This window comes from Populus trichocarpa, chromosome 5 (assembly GCF_000002775.5).
Source record: "Populus trichocarpa isolate Nisqually-1 chromosome 5, P.trichocarpa_v4.1, whole genome shotgun sequence".
NCBI classification, from domain to species: Eukaryota; Viridiplantae; Streptophyta; class Magnoliopsida; order Malpighiales; family Salicaceae; genus Populus; species Populus trichocarpa.
In genome coordinates this window covers 21,794,088-21,819,146 of record NC_037289.2, presented here as the reverse complement: position 1 = coordinate 21,819,146, position 25,059 = coordinate 21,794,088, and the positions used below count along the sequence as shown (strand labels likewise).

Sequence of the window (25,059 nt, the reverse complement as noted above, 5' to 3'; positions counted from 1 at the left end):
ATCATGTCTATTAGGCTTGTTGTTTCTGTTTTTCAAATTTTGTTTTGTGAAAAAATACCAATACCAATGTTTTTAAGTGTTTTCTTTTATGATTTTAATATACTAATATTAAAAATAAAAACAAAAAACTGGTTTTGTTTTCATAAAGAAATTGACAGTCAATTATTTGTTTGCTATGTTCTTAAGAACCAAAATAAATAAATAAAGTTTTTTCTTTCCGTTTCCAAATTTGGTAGCCCCAAAATCTCATCGCCGAGAAGGTTTTGTTCTAGTTTAAGCGTGATGGAGACGATACTAAAAACAACAACAACAACAAAAAACAGCTTTGGTGTAAATACCAATTGAAGGTCTGTGCCGCGGTCAATTAAGGCACAATTTTAGTCACCGTAGGGTCAAATAGCTCAGGCACTGCCGAGATCAGATGTCATCAAAGTCCGAGGAGACTTGAAAGCAAGCAGTGGAGGATATGCCGATCTAAGATCTCTCAACAACTACCCTACTGTAATTGAACCTCTTCTTACTTAACCCCTGCAAAGTGCAAAACCATCATGTATTTTTAGATGCCCTATTATGTCACCCAACAACCTCGTATCTTTTACTTTCACGACGAAAGAAAGATTTCTGTTTTCAAACCTTAATCATGAACAAGGACACAAATCTCAATATACCATTTTTAATTCAAGATTAAATGTAACAAGAAATGTACATGCAGATTTAGGAGACTCCAAGTTATAATAATAATAATAATAATAATAATAGCTTTTTTATTCTTTTTTTTTTTGTATTTATTGAAAGAATGACTAAAAGTTTTTACATGAATTAATAATTTTATCCAAAACGTGTTGTTTTATTTTAAAAAAAAAATTAAAGATGATCCGACTAGATTTCATTCAAGTTTTATAAAGTTATTTGAAATAAATCTAAGTTTAAATTAGACACGGGATTATTAAATCACTAAGTAAATATATTAAATCAGGTTTAATAATTATAAATTTTGAAGAACAAATTAAACAAACACTAATCATTTAACGTAGGGAAGACTAAAAGAAGTCTTTCAATTTGAAAATAAGAGGTGTTTTTTAATTAGCCATCTCGAAATATTTGCCAATAAACATGGATTCAATGGTAATTGACTAGTTATTGCAGATTCAATGATAATTAATTGTAATTTATTAATTGAATTTGTTATCAAATTCCTTGGGAAAAAAAAAACTTGGCAAGCTGATTCCGCGTATGTAGGTACGGACGATTTAGTTTCATGGGGGCATGACGAGAATCTCAGGCCCAAAATCCACAGACGGCCCAAGATGACAGCAACAAGGGAGGGACCATGAATGAGCAGCGGGCCCTACTCTAGGGACACATGATGACCTCACGAGAAAGGTATTAAGTCACGAGAACTTAGTTTGGATCCAACCTCAGCCTCGATACACGTGTCAGACTCACATGCTTACAAGACTATCATGTTCTCAGCTGGTTATTGGTACAACCATATTTTTAGAAAATTTTAATTTTTTTATTTTGAAATTAATTTTTTTTGTATTTTAAAATTATTTGAATGTGATAATATTAAAAATAATTTTAAAAAAATAAAATAAATATTAATTTAAAATATTTTTAAATAAAATCACTTCAAAAAATTAACTTCTACCATAAATACCATTTTAAACTTGCAAAGTAACCAAACTGAGTGCCGATAGCAATTGACTTTCAGCTAATGATATTAAATTCTTTATATTGGTCGCATGGAAATTTCCAAAATTGCATCAAACACAACAATATACCATCTACACGGTGGATTCTTATTTTTTTAAGAGATCATTGGATTCGATGCTTATTGATATTCAAAATCTATGCAATTAAATTTTTTATATATAGTTTAGGATTGTAATTTAAGATTTGAAAAAACACAATTTATTCCTTAAAATTTGAGATTTCGATTTAAAGGTTTGAAGTTCAAATCCAGAAAAAACTGGGGTTTTTATGTAATTTAGTGTTGTCCATCGAACCTTAGCGACTTCAAAATTCTCTATTTGACTTGTAAAAAAGGTTTACGTCGTGCATGATATTTAAGTATTAACATAGAAAAATCGAAGTCATCCTAAGAATTGGAAATTCACCTCACGAGACAAGAGGGTGATGATGCCATGTCGTGTTGTGTATCCACGAAAGAAGATTTGAGAGGACGAACAGAAAAAATCATATGGATTTTTTCGATTTCTGGATACGCTCGTAAAGGCAATAATTATTTGATTCCCCATCTTCTACACCTTCATCATCATCATCATCATCCAATAGGAGGAGCCTTTTCAAAGTCTCTGAGCTGAGAATACACTTCCAGGATTTTTAGCTGGGACAGTAGAGTGGGTCCGTGATTATGAGAGATCTCCTTCCTCTCAATTTTGGGTCAATGCACCAGTAGAAGGAAGACAAAGACCGAGTTTGGATTATCTAGTTTGAATGTTATATTTAAATCTTGCAGGTCACGGATGAGAAAAATGAAGAGCTAAAGAGTAGGACCACGGAACCATAGAATGGTATCCTGATAATTTTGATGACGTGATTTCGAGTTTTTGGCTGTTTTCGGCCACTTTCCTTCTTAATTACTCGATGGGCGTTATTTGCTATTTAGTCGGCTAAAAACTACTGGATCAGCAGTCAGCACTCAGTGCCCAGATTCATGAACTAGAATTGCAGGCAGCAGCTTCTCTTTAAGATTTTCCAGTCCTCAGGAATTTCAAGGAAATTGCAGTGGTCTACTAGACAGTAGAAATCAGAATTCTTTGTTGCCGTGTTTTTTAATTTTCAGCTCAGCAGGGGTCCAAGAAAGTGAGACCCGGGATTTCAGCACTCTGGGTTTTTAATGCTGGAGCATGAAATATGCTTCGACAACATGTACACAAGCTGCTGCCCGACCACTTTTGACCTAACAATTCATTACCGCCAAACAAAAATAAAATAGAATTCAAACACTAATATTTTACCTAGTTCTGCAGGGCAATGGACTATAAAAATTTGCCTCTTCAAGAAAAGTCGGTAACATTCTGAGAGACCAAACTCGAGATGATATTCGTAATTCTGTCTCTCAATTGGGGAACCATGTCTGATCAAATTACAATGTAGGGGATTCACAAAGAGATGGACATTTGATGTTGTTTCTATGCCTTTATCGAAGCCTAAACTTCCGACTGCGAACAGACTTTTTGAATAACAAAAGGTTGGTTGGTTTCTGCCCCGGACCTTCCCTCCGAATATTTGCTGTATCCGAACCAAAAGGTTATTTAATTGTTACTAGATCATATAAAACGTCACTCTTTATCCTGCTATTATGCATTTTCCACTGCAACCAGATGAAGACAAGCAACGATAAATCATAAAACGACGTGGAACAAACTTGCTACAGGAAGAGAGGTGATGGCTGATGAGACCTCCAAAAACAAGTTTAGATGATGATACAAGAGAGATCGCACTTTCTGATTAACTCCTCTTGACCTGTTCAGTCGTCTAAAACGCCTAAAATGCACACACAGACTATAGGGACACCCCCCCCCCCCCCCCCCCCCAAACAAAAAAAAAAACGATGATATATGATTTTGATTGATTTTGGTAGCTCGGATAAAAGTATTGTGGCATACCCAGACCCTAGGAATCGAAGCACACTGTGCAACACATTAGGTGTCAGTAACCATCATGACCTGCAAGGCAAAGCAGCAGCTTTTCATACAACTCATCACCGAAGTTGGTGCGAGGGGGATGCTAAATCATCTTCCCTTCAGGTGTGTGCAATGAAAGGTCCATGCAGACTAGTAAAGTCCCCAAAATTCTTCAAGCACAACATACACAAGACAAACAAAATCAGCCAACTCTGGAGACTTGAGTAAACGATGAGACTTAAATTCGTTGACTAAAACCTTTAAGCTAAGTATTAGCCTGCTATTAAATTGAGTAGGAGGGACAGCACAATGTTATCACTCAATAACATCAAAATGCTCTAGCAAAGATAAAGGCATTTGCAATTTTAGATTCTCTGTCACCTCTTTGGATGCTTCTGCAATAAATCGGTGAGGACAAACTTGAAACTGTTTACCTTGTCACAAGACAACAGAGAAACCTCTATAAACATTGCTTCCTAAAAGGCCATCTAAAAGTTCAAAACATTTGTCTGTTTCAGTCAGTCACCCAATCCAATGAATGCTTTCCATGGAGCAAGAACTTTTATTTGCTATGCAATCTCCCCATGCACTCAACTCACCAAACAGAAACCAAATCAAGCTCCTATTTGGAAATGGACTATGCATGAAAAATTAGGTCATCAATCCGACACTGCCTCATTGGAAGGGGTCCAAAAGGGTAGAATTTGAAGGCAGTCCTGCTATTTAGCATTTTTGGAGGGGGAGTTCAAAAGTTATTTTTTAATGAATGACTACTTTCAAGTTTTCCAACTTGCATCTATGAGATGGTTGGAACTTGCAAGACCAAAGCTTTCATCAAAGATTTATGTGTGTGGCATACAAGTGCAGAGAGACAGTTCACAAGAGAATCAGCCAGGAGCCAAAAAAGTGATTGGCCAAGGGCTGTGCAGTGTCCAACAATTGTGACACGCATGCTTGGATTGCCAACTGGCATCAATCGTCATGTGCTTCAGTTGACCCTTCTGTTACTGATGAGTCCATGACTCCTCAAGTAGTAGCTCGAATTACTAATCATTTGGAAAAATTAAAACAGGAAAGAAAGAAGCTAAGAATTAAAAGTAAAGAAAAAAAAAGCCAGAAAAAAAAAAGAATAGGGATTGGAAAAGTCTGCAACTCCGTAATTTTTATTCAATTCATCAAAAATTGTCTTACAAACTGAAAGAAAAACATATAAATAACATAACCTTAAAACATCTAACTATTGGTCTCAGCCTATCAATTAAAACTATCTAACATAAATAACCCAAATAAATAAAACAAAACAATGAAATAAGCTCAGTCTCCCAACCAAAGAGTGACAAGTTAGGTCATCCTACGTCGTTCTCGTCCATAAACTCGTGTAATTTGCAGTGTGGGTCTGGTGTCTCCACCACATGTCCTAGTGAATCATATGGATATGATAGAATATCGAATTTCTATTTATGCATCACATGTTTGATTGATTATAATTTGAAATTTTAACTTATACAAGCCCAAAGTCATTTCATATTTCAAATTTCTGAAGTCTATATTATAAAACCAATTAATTGAAGAAAATAGAACTGAATGAAGTTATTCCCTAACTTCTTCCTCATAGGTTGATGTCTTGTCAGGATAAACTAACCAAACTATCCTGGTAAAGAATCTGCTACATTTGTACATTGTATGTCACCCACCTAGATAAATTCTGAGCTCAAATTACCCGACCAATATTGATAAGATTAGAATCATTAAATCAGCCAATAATTATGTTAACAATATACCGTTGTAGTTGAATGAGGTCTAAAATGATGCGGCGTAGAGCGTGGATAAAAGCTAGAGTTCTCAAACTCTAAGATTACAGACCTAAATTGTAAAAGAATATAGAGAAAACTCTCTAGTGTTTTATTAAAAGTCTGAATAGTCTGAATCTGATGATCTCTCCCATTAGAATAACCAGCAAGGTTGTTCTTCTACTCAAAACATCAGCAACTCTATTATGATATCAATTTATAGTGTGGATAAAACTAAGATTCTCAAGCCTTAAAGTTACAAACCTAAGCTATAGAAAAATTTAGAAAAAACTCTATAGTGTTTTATAAAAAGTCCGAATAGTCTTAATCCAATGGTCTCTCTTCTTAGAGTAATCAACAATGTTACTCTTCTATTCAAAACATCAACAACTCTATTCTGAACTTCAACCTTGTATACAATTCTAATTGGAAACCGTTGTAAATAAGTGATTGCATGTATGTTATTACTTATTCTCCTTCGATTATGTAAAAATTTCAACACCTCATGGTCAGAATACAACACAAACTCCTTACCAATCAAATAACGCTCCCACTTCTTAAGAATTCAAAAAACAACATAGAACTCTTTATTGTATATGGACCACTTTAATTTAGCATCACTCAACTTCTTATTAAAAAATGCCGTGGGTCTCTGCTCTTAGGATAAAACTCCACCAATCCCGACACCACAGGCATCACATTCTACCTCAAACAGTTTATCAAAATCTGAAAGTGTAAAAACCCGAGCTTTGCTTAATTCTAATGGTTGTTGCCATGGAGCAAACACCATTATTTTCCAAACAGCATGCTATCACTGCTTAATTCAATTCAGTTAAGTCTCAATCCAAACTAGATGGAGTTGACTACATGGCTTCTCCCCCAACAAATTCTGTTATGGGCTAGACTTTCTGTAAGTTAATGTGTTAACATACCGCAATGCTATCACTGCACCCCACATAATTTTTGGTATCCTCACGTGCTGCCTCAGATTTTTCAATTTGATTGCTCTCCTGCACTGGTGGATCCATGGGTCAACACTAAGTACAGTTAAACCATTTCAAACAATCTGTGTTATCTTGTCCGTAGTGGTATCACAGGCACTTTACTGCTGATGTACTCATTTATTTATACATTCCTTGTTGATGGAAAGTAAAAGACTTCTCAAAAGGAGACACTGAAACGAAAAAATTCCATAAAGAAATTGCAAATGTACACTTGTGAAGATAAATGTGTGTATGTGCGTGCATCCATGATAGAGTCCAGCAACTAACAAGAAAACCAGGTAGTTGTGACAAAAATTGACATGATTCAACCTAGGGTCAGTAGCCATCAATTTGGACGGCCTATTACATGATAAGAATGCCAACTGGCACTAATGTTTTATTGACTCTTCTGGTTAGTGATGTGTCCATGTCAAGGCAAGGGCAATCTTTGTGAAAGATTAGCTCCTAAAAATAAATAGTTACTGCATGAGTTATCTTAGTCCACTTGCTCCTAATTTTATTGAATCTATAGTCCATATGATCCATACTTTTTTTATGAATTAAGCAGAGATTCTTCTGGTTTTCACCAGCAAAAAACTTACATCATCAATTTTTTCTTAGTGAAACTATAACAGTATGAGATGCATTACAGTTTTATAAGAATACATCAAAATACAATATATTATTCAGGACATGGGAGCTAACTATGCAATAGATGCTGTTCTCAGCTTATATCCGTGCAAGTGTGCAACCATGTCTTTATAAGAAAACATGATTTTTTCCTCTATAGTAACTTAGACTATGTTTTGAAACTTGGATTTTTAACAAGGTCATTCGATTCCATTGTTTCTACTTCTTAAGATGATTCTTATGTTGATTTAGACAACAGAAGATGGAGGTGAATCAATGAGTAACTTCTTCCCTAACAACTACTTCATTATATTGATGCCTTACCGTCAAAAAAGAGAATTGAAACATTCTGTCGAGCATGATACATTGTATCTACCATAATGCCACCCACAAAATTTTTGGAAACTCAAGAAATCGCGACAAATATGACACAATCAACCAATATCAAGACATATCTTATTGATAAGAAAAGAATCATTTTATTAACTTGAAGAAGTATCTTCATGATGCAAATCATCGTGTTTGACAACAATATAAAAGGAAAGGTGATAGCACGCAGTCATAAAAGTTTTTCAAACTTTTTCCATGTAAATGATAACTAATTTCTTCTTGCTATTGAATCACAAGATGACTTACTACTACTCGATATCAAAATTGACAGCCATTTTATCTCTGTATTACTTTCTGGGACAGGTTCATTCCTCCCTTATCGAAGAAAGAAGCCATTTTCTCACTTCAAGACAGCACTCAATAATGGCAGGAAAAAAAATAATTAAAATATTTTACCCTTTCACCACAAAGCTTCCTCTCGGAAGCCCTCCAACAAAGGATTCATGCTTTCTGTAGAATTTCTTCTGTGTTCACCTCGCATAGAACTGGGACAAAGAATTTCTGTCAGCTTATCTATAGAAGTAAAACGTCGTAGGGCCACAGTTTGAACAAACACAAGAAAAGTACAGGTGATAGTGAAGCATGCTAATGGCCATATCGTGCCAATAAAATAAGTCAAACAAGAAAAAAAGTTTAAAATAATTACGAAATCAGCATTACAATGTTCAGCGTCGATGGTATTCTCAGACAAAGACAAATGATCTATTCATGGTTTCATAACTTGCATCAAATGGTATAAATCCCTAATTTTTAAATGTCTCATAAGTTTTGAATAGAAAATCCATTTAGATAGCGTAAAATTAATAATTTGGAAAATTTCCCAATTCCTGATGACTACAACAACGCACTCACAATAAACCTAACAAGTAATAGTGAATAATCCCAAAAAAATGACAAATTCAACAGAAATAAATAAATTAACAGATAAGCTAAGATTAAATTAGATTAAACAAATAGATCATCAGCATCATTATTTCTGTCATCAGTATTAACTGAAATGAAAAGAACTACAAATGCAAAGAGATTTTGAAGCTGCTGCAATATATGGATGGGATTGAGCTTATAGAAAGGAGATTATCGGAGATTAATTAAGCTAATCAAGTAAAAGAATAGCATTAATTACCAGTTATTGGTAGTAATAACGGTCAGTTTCTGCAGAAGTTTGACTGGGTAAGCAGAACTTTTGTTCGCTTTGAAACGACATCTGCGTTCTGTACTAGAGAATTATTATTTTATTTTTTTTTGTAAGCGGACTGCTTACGAACACAGACCTAAACTCCCTGGAATTTAGCCAATAGTTAGCCCAGCCCACAAACAATTGCCCGGCACTATTTACAAGATTATTTCAACGGACAGATGCTTTTTCACGATAGTGAAAAACCAAGCAAACAGGAGTATGATAAAGATTTTGCTTATAAATATATTAAAATAATATTTTTTATATTTTAAAAATTATTTTTAATATGAATATATTAAAATGATCTGAAAATATCAAAAAATATTAATTTTAAATTAAAAAAATTATTTTATTTTAAAAATATTTTTAAAATATAAAAATAAATAGACTTTAATTATTATGAAACCAAATTTTTTTAAGAGGTTTTGCACACCGTCACTGCGCTCGACTACATTCTTTAAGAAGGTGTTTAAGAGTGTGATAACGGTTACTTTTTAAAATATATTTTACTTGAAAATATATTAAAATAATATTTTTTTATTTTTAAAAAATTATTTTTAATATCGACATATTAAAAGATATAAAAACATAAAAAATTAATTTAAACAAGAAAAAAAATCAAATTTTGCCCTAAACACAATATCAAATGGAGGCTTAAGACACTAATTGGTATCTAGTAACTTTTATTTTTTGTCTAATTATATATGAAGATTCGTTTAGATAGTTAACTATTTTTTTTTTTTTTACATTGGTTTAATTATCAATTACTTTTCAAATCTTGATTTTATAAAAGCTAAAATAATTTGTTTTTTATTTATTTATTTTACATGCAATAATTTATCTCAAGGTAGTTTTAACAAAATATATATTTATTTTAAATTTATTTTTTAAAACCACAATTAAAAGTATTTTTTTACTATAATCGTAAAAAATACCACAATACCAAACATACACTGAGACAATGTTTGTTTTTGTAGTGACTTTGTGCTTTTGAGAAAATTTAAATTATTTTTTTCTTTAAATTGATTTTTTTTGTATTTTTAAATCATTTTAATGTACCGATATTAAAAATAATTTTTAAAAAATAAAAATATTATTATTATATATTTTTAAATAAAAAATATTTTAAAAAATAATCACCACCTCGTAAATCATCACCTAAACACACAATGCAGCATTTTTCAACCAATCCTCTATTATTGTAATTTTGACAACTTTGGTTTTTGGCGGTGCAGCTGTCTTTTTTTTCTCTTTATTAATAGAAGATCTAAATTTGGAGCTACACTAGGAAGAATAAAAAAAAAAAAACAAGCTTTCGCTTTCTCTTTCCCTAGATCCCAGGCCACCTAGAACCAGAGACCTTCTGGTGGAAATTGCAAGTCGTGATTATTGGGTTGTCCACTCAGGTAGGGATGGCAGCGGATAAGGTAGGAGTGGGTTTTTTACACACCCAACAGGACCACCACGCCTCATCCGAACCCATTATCTACACCCGATATGATCAAGTTGAGTAAAGCGTTCTGACCTTTTTTCGTGTTTTTTAAAAACAAATCTCTTTTTTAAAAATAAAATTACATCTTCAAAAATCTATGCAAGGATTCTCACATGCTCGGTAGTTATATTTTTCTATGTTGTATTTAAGTTATTAATACTAGATATGATTTAAAAATATAAAATTACATCATTAAACATTATTGTATTGATGTGTACTTATTAATAAATTATTAGTGGTTAGTATAATTATATATAACATTATTCAAGACTCTTTTATGTTTAAAAATCATGTATATAGTGTTAAATTATATGCTTATTATTTACCAGGTTTATTTATATTATTTTTTTAAAATTATATCAACTACCCAACTCGTACCCTATACTGTGTGATATTTGGTAAAAGGATATTATATATGACAATAAGAAAACCAACATAATAATTTTACATATTTTTAATTAACAATAATAATTAATTATCATTATTTTCATGTATACATAGTTAAAAAAAAATAAACATTAATTATAAAGTAAAGTTAGAAACTTAATTTTTGATATTAATAGAGCAAACTACACCTGCCCCGCTTTAAATGCTGATAAAATTAAGTAAGAATACAATGCAACTAGATTTTGGGTCTGCACTCTATTGCGGTCTTCGTATTTATATTTTTTTTATTGATAAAAAAATAAATGTTCAAGCAATGTTTTAAAAAATAATACTCGAAGTATGACCTAATAAATGAAAAAACAGGAAACTTGTAAAAACAACAAAAAGACTTAAGATCATAACTTTAGATTATTTTGAAATTATCAAAAAAATCATATAAAAAATTGATAAAAAAAAACAAAACAAAACCTAGCCACTAATGATATAAAAACGATGAATGATTAAATTGAAAAAACACAAGCTTAGAAAAACAGAAAAAAAAATAAACAAAGTAAACATAGACGAATCTTCTAAACCTAAACTAGAGTCTCAAACTCGCAACTCATTCAATTCTAGACTCGGATTAAATCAAGAAACTTAATTTACAATCAATTTAATAGTAATTAGCCAAAATATATTCAAGAAAGAACAACAAGTAAAAATACCAGAGAAAACCTTGGTCATTTTTTAAATTAGTGAAGAATCTTATAGAAAATAAATAAATAAAAATAACAACGCTCGGTCTACAACTCAATAAATATTGAAGGATAAAACTTAAAAATATAACTTTAAAAAATAAAATAAAATAAAAACAAGCGAACCTGAACAAACTTTACAAACCCTGGTTAATTTCTAAAACGCAAAGCTCATTAAAAAGCTCAATTTCCAAACAATCTAAAGTAGAATTATGAAATAAAAAAATATTAATTTAAAAAATTTATCAAAACACCCCTAAATGATAATTTTGTTAATTTTGAACCCATGGGTTATTAAGTAATTTAACTTTAATAAAAAAATATAAAAGACATTAAATCCCACGGGCTTAAGCCATCATTTTTTTTTTGTTCGTGAGGTATTTAAGTAATTTAACTTTTCTAAAAAATTAAAAAGAATAATCCATCCCTAAACAATTTTAAAATGACATTGAATCATGGTAAAAAATCCATCATGCCCTTAAATCACACCTTAATGTTTTTTCAAGTCAATGACATATTTGTCATAACATTATTTTATTGAATAGTTTTCACTAGTTTGCATTGCAAGGTAGTTCGGGTCAAAACAATTTTAATATAAAATATATTCAGCATTGGTAATGTTTTTTAAAGTGAAAAATGTTTTTAAATCATATGGAGACTGACCGATGTAACCCAGATAATTTGATGGGTCCAGAGTCACCTTGAATGAATAGTAAAAGCATAGTTTGACTCGAAATAAATATTAAAGATGATATTTTTTTATAAATATTGAGACGACAACATATTTGATTTATTTGAATCAATACGGGTTAATCTATCAATTCGCATGTTGATTCATGAGACTATAATAACCTCATGGAAACCAAATCAAAACAAACTATGAAGTTTAATTTCCAATAAATCTAACATTGAAGAATGAAATTGAAAAACAAAAAACACACAATTAAAAAAATAACTAGAAAAAACGACTCGAGTTAACTTGTCAAACCCCTATCCTAGATCATGAAACCGGAATAACTCAATAAAAAGTAAATTAAAATAAATTACGAAATTTAATGCTCAATCAACCCAATGTTGAAAAATTTAATTATAAAAATCGATTAAAAAATGACAAAAAAACTGAAAGAAATCAACCTGAATTAATCCGTCAAACTCATAACTTGAATCATGAAAGGAGGATAATCTTATAGAAAACAAACTTAAACATATCACGAAGTCTAATTTTCAATCAATCCATTATTAATTGATGGAAGTGAAAAAAAAATTAAAAAGAAAAAAAATTTGAGTCAACCAAGTTAACCCATCAAACTTGTGTTCGAGTTTTGAGATCGAAATAACCTTATAAAAAATATTGAGAAATATTATGATGTTCAATTCCCAATAAATTTAATGTTGAAAGATAAAATTGAAATTGAAAAACAAAACATAGATTATCAAAAAGAAAAGGAAAAGGCCGAATGAAAAAAAAATTATTATAATGAATAATGTTTTGTGATGAGGGGTATAATAAAACCCCCTCATTTTTTAGATTCTTGATAATTATATAAATTATCGTATAAATCATGTAAAATTGTTTAGGACATGACTCTAAATTATCTAACTGCAATACATTGAGGGTCAAGTTGATTTTTTTTAATGTTATTTTTTTTTTCACGCATTGCTATTGTATGTTCAAGAAGGAAAAAAATAAATCATCCAGAGATTGATCCAATATGACATAGTCAACTTGACAAGTTCAATAGCAACTTGAAAAAATAGAGAAAAAAACAAACAAATATAATTTGACTAGAAAAACTTTAAGATGACATCCCATTGAAAAATAATTAAGCTAGCACCATACTGGATTGATTTAGGTCAACTCAAGTTAACATATAAAATTTACAACTCGAGTTATGAGACCGTGATAGCCTCATAAAAAACAAAAATAAATAAATATTAAAGCTCAATCCTCAGTAAACTCAATGTTAAATATTAAAATTTTAAAAAAATCAATTAAAAATGAACAAAAAATCCAAGTTAACCTGTTAAACCATTGACTTGTGTCATAAAACTGGGATAACCTTATAGAAAGTAAATTAAAATAAATTATGAAGTTTAATTTTAAATAAATCTAATGTTAAATAATAAAGTTTTTAAAAAATTAACGTTACAACAAACAATACTCTGTGAGAAAAATACCAATAATTTTCTTTTATCAAATAATTCTTGTTAATAATAATAATAATATTAATTAATAATTGAGTATACTTAGCAACCTATAATAACTCTTTTGTCCAGATTTTATGTCAATTCCACGACGTGGGATTGCAGGATCATAAATACTGAAATTGGATTTTTTTTTTCTTGTACTAGCTTTTATTTCGGGGTGAATATGTTTTGTTTTTAAATATATTTTAAAAATATTTTGAGTTTTTAAAAATATTAATTTATTAATATTATTTAAAAAATAATAATTAATATTTTTTAGTATCTTATAATAATTTTAATGTGCTAATATAAAAAATAAAAAAAATCTAATGTATTTTTAAATAAAAAAATTATTGTAAAAAAATATTACACCATAATTTAGGGACGGTGATCATTGTTGCTCTAGCCTTGTTTAAGAAAGCGATTGAAATTATATTTTTAAATAAATAAATTGAATATTTTTAATGTATTAATATTTAAAATAATTTTTTTAATATATTTTTAAATAAAAAATAGGATAACATGCTTCCCATTAACACACCACCAAACGCGCTGGGAATTGCAAAATTCAAACCCACACACGAGACTTTTCACGAGCTACGTTAATTTCTTTCCAACCCCTCTTACCTCTTTTTTCCTCATTTCCAGCAATTGAAACATTAATCCTGGGAAGTCCACTCAAGAGGGTCATGGATTACTAAAGCCATTATTTTCCTTCATTCATTTTTGTTCTGCGCAAACTTCCCATGGTTCATATAACAACAAACCAGATAAATTAAGAGCTCATCGTATAGAAAGCAAGATCAATGGAGTCGGGTCTCCAAAAGAGACCTGTGAAAATGATTTTGCACTATCGTTCAAAACCATTTTCAAGGACAGCACCACGATCGGCCACAAAATTGCCACCACGAACACATTTGTTTGTTATTGGTCATGAAATGCGATGCATTATCAACACTGCCGCTTGGACCGTGGTAGCCCCTCCGCCATTGAAAATGAGAGATCAAGAACCAAATTGCAGAGGCATGAAAAACATCTATATATGGTATAAATGTAACATCAAGAATTTCATCACCGACCGAGTCTCTCTTCCCCTTGCATAAAGAACAAGACAAATCAAGAAAAAGAAAGGATAAAAAAATCAAGCCGACGCCGTTAACTACCAAATCGGTTATTTGAATCCAAAAGCACCTAGCGTGGTTTCTTGCAACTTGCAGCAACATCTTGTCGAAATCAACAGCATCTCAACAGTCTACATTTATTCGAGGACAAGGAAAATTACAGGAAGCTGTTAACTAATGAATCAAATGCATAATTCAAAGATTAGTTGCGAGTGAAAAAAATATCTAGTAACCTTTGAGACAAATCATGACAAGGACTACGAGACTCTGCCCAGGCACTGCTGCAACCTAACCAAGATGGAGAAAATAAGAAGGGATGTACAAAATGGAGAAATTGACAACAAAATGAAAATACAAGGGTTAGAAAACCAGAAACAAGATAGTTTCCACTGGAAAGTACGGCTTGGTAGTTCCCCTATCCTGTCAATAGCAAGAAATGCAGGTGAAGATTATAGCCTAATGGCATCCAATGACACAAATTAGACTGTCAACTAGCAATATGACCATGGAAACCTGCTACCACAATGAAATGATCATTGAGGGAATCAAGTGGTGATAATGATGATGATGATGATGGTCAGCGATGCAGAAAACTGTTCAGTTTCACTACTTAGGACTTGAACCCAGATAACCCAAGCGCTCGGCTAATGTATTGACATCATCTTCATCTCCTCCAGCACTCTCATTTAACAGTTCTTCCCAAAATCCCTCATCAAGTTCTCTATCTTTACTTTCTGGTGTCTCTAGCTCTTCTACTCCATCCTCTTGCTCTCTCCTTGCCCTACCATACCCTTGCATTTCCAACGCAAGTGCTTCCAGCTCTGACACTTCAAATTCAAGGTCTCCAGACTCTAAAGGCTCTGCCTTGATGGGGTTTGCACTTCCACCAATATGGCTCGATTCACCACCACGACGACCACCACCACCTCTACTAGATCCTTGATCAATAGGCCGCCTTCTCTTTTTAGTCATTGCTTCCTCAAGCTCTTTCCTTTTCTCCTTCTGCTGAACTAACTGCTGTAAAAAGGCTGGATTTTGCATTGCTCTAGCTAAGAATTGCATCATTTGCTGCTGCTTTTGCTCTATCGCTTGTAGCCTTTGGTCCATAGCTTGTATATAAGATCTAGCATTCTGTTGCTGCTGTCTAAGTTTCACTAATTCCATCATTAAAACCTGCTTGTCACGTCTCAAGCGATCGATTTCTCCATCTAATCCAAAACGGCCAACTTCAACGCAAGCATCTGGAGCTTGCTGTTGAGTAAGAGGCTGAGAGGGTGCCTTTCTTCTCTTTATATTCCTTAAGAGATGCTTTTGACCGCTCAGAAATCCTTCATTGGCAAACTCCCATCTATCTGGATCAATCTTTCTAAAACCCTGTAAAAAAAATCCAGAGCCATCATCAATTCCCACCAACAAAATTACATCTCAACACAGACTCAAGAAAATTACTTGAGAATTTCCAGTGTGACAGGCAGTGTACAATGAAGAAATTCCTGCATTACAGGAGTAGAGCAATCGAACTCTGAAAACAGAATGCAGAATTTTTAACTTCTGCTTTTTTTGTAATAAGTACAGGTCCCCCATCCAGACAGGACTATTGGAGGGGGGGGGGGCAGAAGAAGATAAACTCCTACAGTGGAAAATAAAGTAACAATAGACTATGGATCCCGCAAAAAAAAATAAAAATTGCTAAAACACTGGTTAAAATGAACATTCTTCTCACTAGCACTGTTCTTTGGGTATGATAAAATTTATTATTTTGAGGTACCAAGAACCCAGGTTGAAAAATGCCATAAAAATATTAAAACTGCTTATTTCAATAAAATGGACTGTTAAAATAGATAAGAGTTTTTTTTTAAAAAAAAAAGTAAGATTGAGCTCAGTATCAAAATACTTACATAAGTATTGAGCTGCCTGACAAAGCTGGAAAAATTATTATGTTTGAAGTATCTAGGAAGGAGATTTGTGGAGAACGAATGAGGATCCCAGGCAACAAAGCTAGAACCTCCTCTGTTCCAAGAAACTATGTGATTGGTCGTTGGGTCATCTACCATGTCAAAAGTCTTAGTCAGGAATGGTGGTGGTCCTGTATCATGTAAACCTTCCCTTGGCTGCGGCGGCAGCATAACTGGTGGGGGCTCATCACCGCCGGACGGTGGCGATGAACTTGATCCTGCATACTCTTGCTTCACAGTGAAAAATGGATTCATGATTGCAATTTGATTCACCGATTCGGTTCTTATGTTAGCTTGATGATAAAAATTTACATGCTCCAGTGTCGGTTCAAGATTGATGATAGAACTGGCTCCGGTCAAAATTGAAGCCCTGGATGATGGGATTTTGAGATTTTTTTTTTTTTTAAAAAATGAACACTGGCAAAGAAAAAGATCGAGAAAGGAAGAGGAGTAATGGGTTTGATTGAACTAAAATAAGAAAAAATAAATAAATTTTGGTCAAGAAAAAGAGAGGAGACTGCTGCTGGGTTTAAGCTGGAAAGAGAACTGAAAGCAGAGTCATGGAAAGAACAGTTTCATATAAATCGAAAAGATGAGATAATTGTGATGAAAAAAGAGGACAAAGTTGCATTGGATATTTTTTTTTTTTTAGGGGTGAAAACAGCAACAGCGTTTTGGGAAAGGAAAGGTCGTTTATGTCGTTACAAAGTTGGTAGATACCTATAATCAGAGAAGCAGTGTCTAAAGAGATAAATAGAGGTAATGAAGCTTATTATAAAAATCATTTGGAAAGTTCTAGAGGTCTTGGGTGCTGAATATATTTTAAAAAAATAAAAAAATCTAGCCCCTTTCTTCATTTGGCAAAGGGTGGGGGAGAGAGGGATAGAGAGTGGTCCTCTAGGAAACTTCTGGAACTTGCAAGGGTAGAAACTGGGGACGGTATGGTGGAGGTGTGGTTTGGGGCCCATTGTGTCTAAAGTATAATACGTAGTGGTTTTTGTTTGGCATCTAGATTTCAATACCTTTATGAGATTTGATTGGAGGAGCGTGGTGATTTTATTTACCCTACCAATAATTGGCTGGCGTCATTCAAAATCACTGTAGATTTAACCATGATCACAGAAATATGCTGCCCGTAAAAAAAAATTGTAAAGTGATAGAATTGTAACTTGACTAGTAAAAAGTAAGTCGAATCGGATTAATCAGTAAAATTTGTATTTTATACCACGAAATTAGGCTAACTTTATATAAAATAAATTGAAAAAAATTATAAAGTTATTAAAAAATAATCTAGGCAAAACAAATTGAGAAACAACTTTGAGATTTTGAATAACGAGACATGAAAAATAAAGAGGAAAAAAAATAAAAAAAAATAAGAAAAGGTTTTTAGCACCAATCCAAAGGTTTGTTTGGGAAAAGCTGTAATCATGGATAAAAAGGATGCCGAGAGAATTTAAACACTATCCTGAAAGCCATTGTTTGTCCTTCAAGCAATGTTGTATGAGCCACCCGAAGATTGTTGTCACCTTACACATGTTAGCAACTTTTTAAAAATATTTTAAAAATATTAAAATACAAATCTTCTCCTAACTGCGCAGAACAATAACAAAAAAAAAAGGTTAAAACGAAGAAAATGACATTTGACCAAAGTTAAGGTTTTTTTTTTTCACCTCAAGGGTATCTCAATAATTGCATCGTGCATTTAAAGATGAAAAGAAAAAAAATACCCCTGGATGTCGGGCCTAGTTTTTTTTGGTACCAGGGGTATATTTTGTATTTTCACAATCCTTGTCAACTAAGCCAAGTTTTCATGTTATAGGGTAAAACAATATTTTTACTGTTACAGTTCATAATGCATACGAATGTAGAGTTACAGTAATGTGTACGGTGTATTTTATCCTTTGTTTTTAGTGTGTTTTATTATAATCATCAGATAAAAAAACTAGATCGCTGAGTACCATGAAGCAAGCACTATACACACACCAAAAAACATTACGGATGACGCTATGTTTTTTTATAATTCATCTGAAATTTTATTTTAGGTGATTTGATCATAATTTAAGGCCAATTGATTTAGATTTTTTATTTAATGGTGAAATTCAAAGAATAGAAACTGAAATTAAACAGGCGTCAAACATGGAAGGCATGTTAGAATTTCTGATACCTCAGTATTTTTTCAATTCAATTTTAGTACAAAAATTTATTTTTATTATTTTTTAGTTTTTGATCAAGAGAGGAGATAGAGAGGTCACTAAATTCCAGCGGTAGAGAGAGAAAAATATTATTGACACCAATTTAAGCCACAAAAACGATCGATGTTTATGTCAAATGGTTCTATTTGATGAGGAGACTTCACATTAGATTTTTTTTTAAAAAAAAACTTTAATAAACATATCTGAGCTTAGGTAAATTTTTTACCACCAAAATGATTGCACGAGCCCTAATAAAATGGACCAAACGAGCTAGCTTGGATTACCAGACCCAACAACGTTTAGACCTTTCTCTTTTTTTTTCCTTTTTATTTGTTTCTATAAATTAATGCTTTTTTATGTTTTTTTTTCAAACAAATATATTTATATTTAGACTAATACCATATTTCTTTTTTGTTTTGTTTAAAGAGCCTCTTTTAAATGATGATTATTTTTTGTTATGCTTTTAATTTTTAATGAGGTTTTCCTAATTCATCTATAATTTTTTTTATTTCCTATATAGACTAACTTTAATTTTGAAAATAATTCCTTTTATTTTCATATAATAGTTATAATATGTGCACTCTTTCCCTTTTATTTTATTCAATTAATTTAATATGTTTGTCAATTTTTATTATCGTTTGATTGAATAAAAAAATATTTTAATAAATAAATTTAGCAAACACAACCAGGTAAATATACTATATTACGAGATTAAATATATTGATTGATACTTGTCTCTTGATTTTTTTAATTTTATTTTTAGTTATTATTTATATTTTATTTATTTATTATTATACATAGTCCTCAATTTATTTTATTATATATATGCATAAAACTAAAAAAGCCTGCATATAATATTTTTTATTGAAAAAAATATCTAATCCACAACTAAATGCCATTTGAGTATCTAGTGATATTTTTATGCTTGTTGATAGGGGGTAGAAGTTGTGTACAAACATGGGATAGTGTATGCTCGAGAGCTCCTCGTGTGTAAGAGTATGAAAAGTCTTCCTTGGAAAAAAATTGTCAACGCCTCAATAATTTTGCACTTTTAAAAAGTAAGCAAGAGCATATGAAAGGTAGAAAAAAAGGGTAAAGGGTATGAAATAGGACTACCGTTAAAAATCTCACAGTAAAATCTCTTTTATTTTCATATTTTTGTTTTGGTGGAAAACAGCTCAAGAAAGTTTGTTTGTTTTTTATCTCAAAACTGTTTTTTTAAAAAATTAAAAATTTTATATATTTTTTTGTTTTAAATTAATATTTTTTTAATATTTTTAGATCATTTTAATATGTTAATATTGAAAATAATTTTTTTTTTTTAAAAAAATTTATCTTAATATATTTTCAAAAAAAAAACAGGAGACGAGGAGTTCCATGCCAGTTGAAAAGTTCCAAGTAATTCACGACGAGTTAGAAAATCGGCACACTTTTGTTTTCTAAAAACATATACAATTAATCTTGATTTATTTACAGATTAAGTTTAAAGTATCAAGTGGAGAGAAAAAGAAGAAGATATATATCTCTCCTTTTTCTTTCATTTTAATGGTTAGGAGGAGCAAACTTAACTTGTTTTTCATGTTTAATTAGTATATATGTTGAGATTGTAGTGTATTGTATTTTTAGTATATATTAAAATAAATTATAGTTTTTATTTTATTCTTGATCTTAACCTATCAAAATCATTAAAAAAATACTAAAAAATATAAATTTAATATTTTTTTAAACCAATATCGCTGGCTTTTAAAGCACTTGGAAATAGAAACAAAATACTTTTAAATACCTTTTTAATATATGATAAAAAAAATATTACTAATAATTTATTTTAATGCAAAAATACTTTTCTCTTTTTTGTCATCTTTCACGATCATCAAAACATTTGGAGAAAATATATTTTATTAACACCGTCCTTTCTTTAATGATTTTGTATCAATCCATAATAAATAAAATAATACTTATGAGTTATGATTTATACCTATGATTTATTTTATATGCAAAAATATATAAGTCGTTCCTTTTTTGGCTGGCTTTCGCCCAGTCATCCGAACAATCGGACAAAATATATTTTTCATTTCCACCATCCTTCCATGTTCTTCCTTCTTGCACCCTTTTCATTTCCTTTTGATCTAGAGTAATATAACAATAATGATAAATAAATAAAATAGCAAAATCAAGGAGTAATATGCGTGTCTATCAATACAACACCACATAACTAAATATACTAAAATAAAAGGGTGTGTACTTGAGGGTCTAGCTGCTGTGGTCAATCGTGTGACTTGTTCCGCCCCCGTCCCGGGTTCGATCCTCTATGTGCACGCCTGTCACCCCCGCGGTGCCTTACCTGCTCCTGGGCTTGCAGGATATCCAGTGGGCCGTGGGGAATAGTCGTGGTGCGCGTAAGCTGGCCCGGACACCCCACGTAAATCAAAAATAATAATAATAATAAATAAATAAAAGGGTATGTTTTGACCGGTGTCAAATATTGTTGAAGTATTCATAAAGTACTCGACTATGTCTATTAGTTGCAAAAAATAGCATTCAATTGCATCAAATTTATTGGTTAGAGATAAAAAGGAAAGACAAAGGATCAATTTAGAAAAGATACCGAAAATAAATGGTGTGTTTAAAGTCGATATAAAAAATACATTTCAGTGTTCTAATTTATTAAATTAGATCTTTTTCAGTCCCTTGTATTTTTATAGATTAAATATTGATACACAACTTTATTTTTGTTGCTTTTAAGTCCATGGTTTTTTAAGGAGAGCTAGAGAGATTTTCGTTGAATTTCAGTGCTGAGAGAAAAAGTTGTTATTTTTGCATATCTCGACCATCAAATTGGTTGATATCAGTGTCCACGAGTTCTATTTAATTAAAGAATTTGAATTGTAGTTGTTTCAAACCTCAATATTACCTAAAAAAATATATCAAGGTTAAAGAAAAAAATCTAACTAGATTTAATTTCATGTTCTAGGGCTATTTTTGATGTTTTTTTGAGTGATAAATTGTTTACTTGATTGATCGAACAAGTCACCCTAACTTTTTCTTTTTATTTATTAATGCTTATGAAGGTCAATTAATTTATTCTAATTTATTGATCAAGTTTTTTATCATTAATTTAAATATTTCATTACATTCAAGCAGAAATAACACCATTTATATTATATAATGTAATTATATGTTTTTAATTCAATTTGCAATGAAACGCGGGCCAATATCCTAATTATACTTCATTATTAAATAGTGTGACTCGTGTGTAGTTCTAATTGGCAGACCCTCACACCCAAAATAATATCCGTGTACACTAGCTTCTTGTCTCCTAGGCATCCAAAGTTCCATATATTCGATTTTAAGATTTCTTGCCCACCATTCTCCTTTCCCTGAATAATGAGAGCTGGTGTTTTTCGAGCCTATTTGTTAATGCAATGTTATCGTGTTTTTTTTAAAATATTTTTTTTGTTTTAATATGCTAACATAACAAAATTAATTTTTAAAAAATTAAAAAAACAAAATAGAATAATCAAGCAGCATACGAGGCAATATCCTTCTTATCCATTATATTGACAAATGGTTGATTATAAATGGAAATTTCATGAACTTAATCCGAGGTGAAGTTACTCTTTTCGAGCATGGAGGGGGAACAAGTTTCGACCGGATAGAGGCATGGAGCAAAGACTACATGGTGGTGGTGTTCTAGAACCAATCGTCCTTTGTTCCCTTTCTGCAACTTGCACCGATCATTTAAATATTTAGGACAAAGACAAGATTATTTTAATATCTCCACCAAATAAAATAAATTTGTTCCCGCACATTCTCAGAAGTTGCAACAGGTAAAAGGATGCCAATTATTGTGATAAAATATTAAAAAAATTTGCACCTAGACCTTCTACAATCTTCTTGAATGTACTAGAGTCCTGCGGGGTTCCTGGATGAACAAATCAATAATTCTAATTAAAAATTAATTTTACCCTTCCATTACCCTTTTTACTTTCTTCTTGTTTTCATTTTTTTTTATTGAGGATGTGTTTATTTTTATTTTTACTATAGAATAACAAATTTATCTCAATCCCGGTTAATATCTATTTTTTTAACATAATAATCTCCCATCCATGCCAAAAAAAAAAATGGGAGAAGAAAACTATATATTGGCAACCCATCTGAAACACGCATGCAGATTTTAGTATAGGATTCTAGAGTCTAGACGTGTGACTCTCCAAATTAAGGAGAATAAAATTTGTCATTGGTGACCTAATCCATCGAAGTCCATGAAAGTATCCATGTTTCCTTAACAACAAACTCGCACGTTTCACCAAATAGCAGTGTTCCATTTGTTTTCTACACCCTTTATTTTAAGGTGACGCCCATGACTTGTTGTGATTCAGGGAGACCAGAAAGATCTTAACTAGCCATTTGAACCAACCTAGTTGGATCAGTGTCCAATGTTTTGGCTCCAGCTGCTATGCATTCCTTTCAGGGTTTGGATTAGGAGCCATAAACAAATCCTGGGTTCCTAGGTTTGTTTGTCCGAGGCAGGAGAGCCCTTCTCGCTGCCAGTTGGCATGGAGCGGTGCAAGCCAGTATCTGAACAAGGGAACGTGGCATATCATGAGATGATTGATCGTGTAAAAAATGCTTGATTAGACGTGCACGTCTGGCTAGGGTTGACTCTGTGACTCTTGTGTTTCAGAAAGTTAGTAATCAGTATGTACCTGGTACTGGTAGTCTTACGCATCACCGGCCTGCATGATTTGAAGATCCATTTGCCCGTCACTCCGTCGTGACACGGTGAGGCGACCAAGAGAAAAAAAAGAAAGTAAATCCAGTGCCGAGTATTACACGTGTTGATGTGGATATAGTTTTCTAGAGGTGTATAAAGTGGGTGGAACTGGATTTATTGCTGAACAGCAGCAGCTTCTACAAAATCTAAAATGTGTGTTGGATTGGGTTTTAGAGATGATTTGAGATTCACACGTTTCATAGTCTTCGTTTATTTTAACCCTGGATAGCTGTTTGACTTGATTTGTGTCGATCGCTGATTAATTATTAGGTATAATTGGTTCTATCTGAATTAAAGACTTGACTCCAAAAACAGATGGGCAAGTAATCGATGGAACAACTCAAAAACGTGCTTCTAAATAGAGATTTGTTTATTTGACATAGCGGTATTCTTTATTTTGAAAAATAATTTTTACTTTAAAATATATTAAAATAATTTTTTATATTTTTATATTAACATGTCAAATCTATTAAAAAATAATTATTTTAATATTTTTAGGTAAAATACATAAAAAAAAAACAAAAACTATCACGAAACACTCCATGCTATTAAAAGTTTTTAGAGAGAGGGACTAGCTAGTAATTTTGCTAAAAGTACAAGCCCTGAAGCACATCTCTGCGAAGAGTTATAGATTAGGCGAGAGTTGGTCCAAAACTCCTACTTTGTTCCAAATTAGTAATGAATTGATAAATGTAACTCGCGCACTGTACATCGCCTTATTTCTTAGCAATTGCACAACTGAAGTTCTGTGGTCGATTTCACTATCACTATCAATGAAAACTCCTACTTAATCTTAATTTGAACTGGTTTTTGAAATTAACCTGATTAAATTTCAGTAATTTAATAAATTAATTTATAATCTAATTGTTTTAATTAAACTTAATTCAAACTAGTTTGGTGTTTGTTGTGATGCTTGAGCCCTAAAATCTTACTTGAATATGCGTTTTCAGTTTGATATAACTTGGTATGATACTAAGAAGATGTTTCTAAGGTTATCATTATGTTCATGTTTATAAGCATATTCAAAAGTTTTTTTTTTTCTTTTGATCTTTATTCCTACTTTAAGCAGTCCTGAGTCATGTTTGTGGGTTTGGATCTTTAGGTCATGAAGTCCAGTCCACATGGCTAAGTCCAGTCCATTTAGCATAAAGCAGTGTTTGCATGTTTATTTTTTATCGAGAACATAATATTTTGTTCTCTAAGTGTGTTTGACAATTACAATCTTGAGATATTTTTTAAACTTTTGATTTTTAATTAAAATTATGTTTGACAAAACATGCTCTGCTGATTTTCCAGTAATGTTTATTTGTTTTTTAATTTTTTGTGCTTTTACCAAATGAATCCCAAATAATTTCCAAAATTCCTACAAAAATTTAGGGCTATTTTAAAATTATTTATGATTCTCTTGCATGTTTTTTAATAATTTTATTTAATATTTGGATTGTAAACTTAGATACGAGTTTAATTGTAAATAGATTTCAAAATAAATAATTTTTTTAAAAAATAATTTTTTTATTTTTTTTAAAAAATATTTTTAAAACAAATGAAGGATCCGATTAGGTTTTGGAACTCACACACCGTAGGTACAGAGACG

The 25,059-nt window shown here is 31.5% G+C and overlaps 1 protein-coding gene and 1 long non-coding RNA gene across 4 annotated transcripts; both read right to left on the bottom strand.

The window, feature by feature from the left end:
- Positions 1-4,789: 4,789 nt before the first annotated feature.
- LOC112327504 (uncharacterized) lies at positions 4,790-8,765 on the bottom strand. 2 transcript variants are annotated; one of them, XR_002981801.2, is made up of 3 exons: positions 8,570-8,719; positions 7,843-7,931; positions 4,790-6,617 (listed from the first exon to the last, which is right to left on the bottom strand). It is a non-coding gene; the product is annotated as an uncharacterized LOC112327504 (long non-coding RNA). The 2 variants fall into 2 exon arrangements; XR_008059293.1 differs by lacking the exon at positions 4,790-6,617 and having other exon boundaries at positions 7,513-7,931; positions 8,570-8,765.
- Positions 8,766-14,179: 5,414 nt separating this feature from the next.
- On the bottom strand, positions 14,180-17,238 carry LOC7453900 (heat stress transcription factor A-7a). Of its 2 annotated transcripts, XR_002981631.2 has the most exons (3): positions 16,443-17,238; positions 14,778-15,918; positions 14,180-14,675 (listed from the first exon to the last, which is right to left on the bottom strand). XR_002981631.2 is itself a non-coding variant. In XM_002306760.4 (2 exons), exons 1-2 carry the CDS (start codon positions 16,752-16,754, stop codon positions 15,151-15,153), a joined length of 1,080 nt encoding a protein of 359 aa, XP_002306796.2. In that variant the 5' UTR covers positions 16,755-17,238; the 3' UTR covers positions 14,180-15,150. The 2 variants fall into 2 exon arrangements, 1 of the variants encoding a protein (XP_002306796.2); XM_002306760.4 differs by having other exon boundaries at positions 14,180-15,918.
- Between the last annotated feature and the right edge of the window lie 7,821 nt (positions 17,239-25,059).

Bases quoted from the DNA above. Each gene is read 5' to 3' on its own strand.
- LOC7453900 (XM_002306760.4), bottom strand. From the start codon at position 16,754: ATGAATCCATTTTTCACTGTGAAGCAAGAGTATGCAGGATCAAGTTCA. The intron at 15,919-16,442 runs GTAAGTATTTTG...TTTTTTTTACAG, and splicing joins TCAGGCAGCTCAATACTTAT to GGTTTTAGAAAGATTGATCC.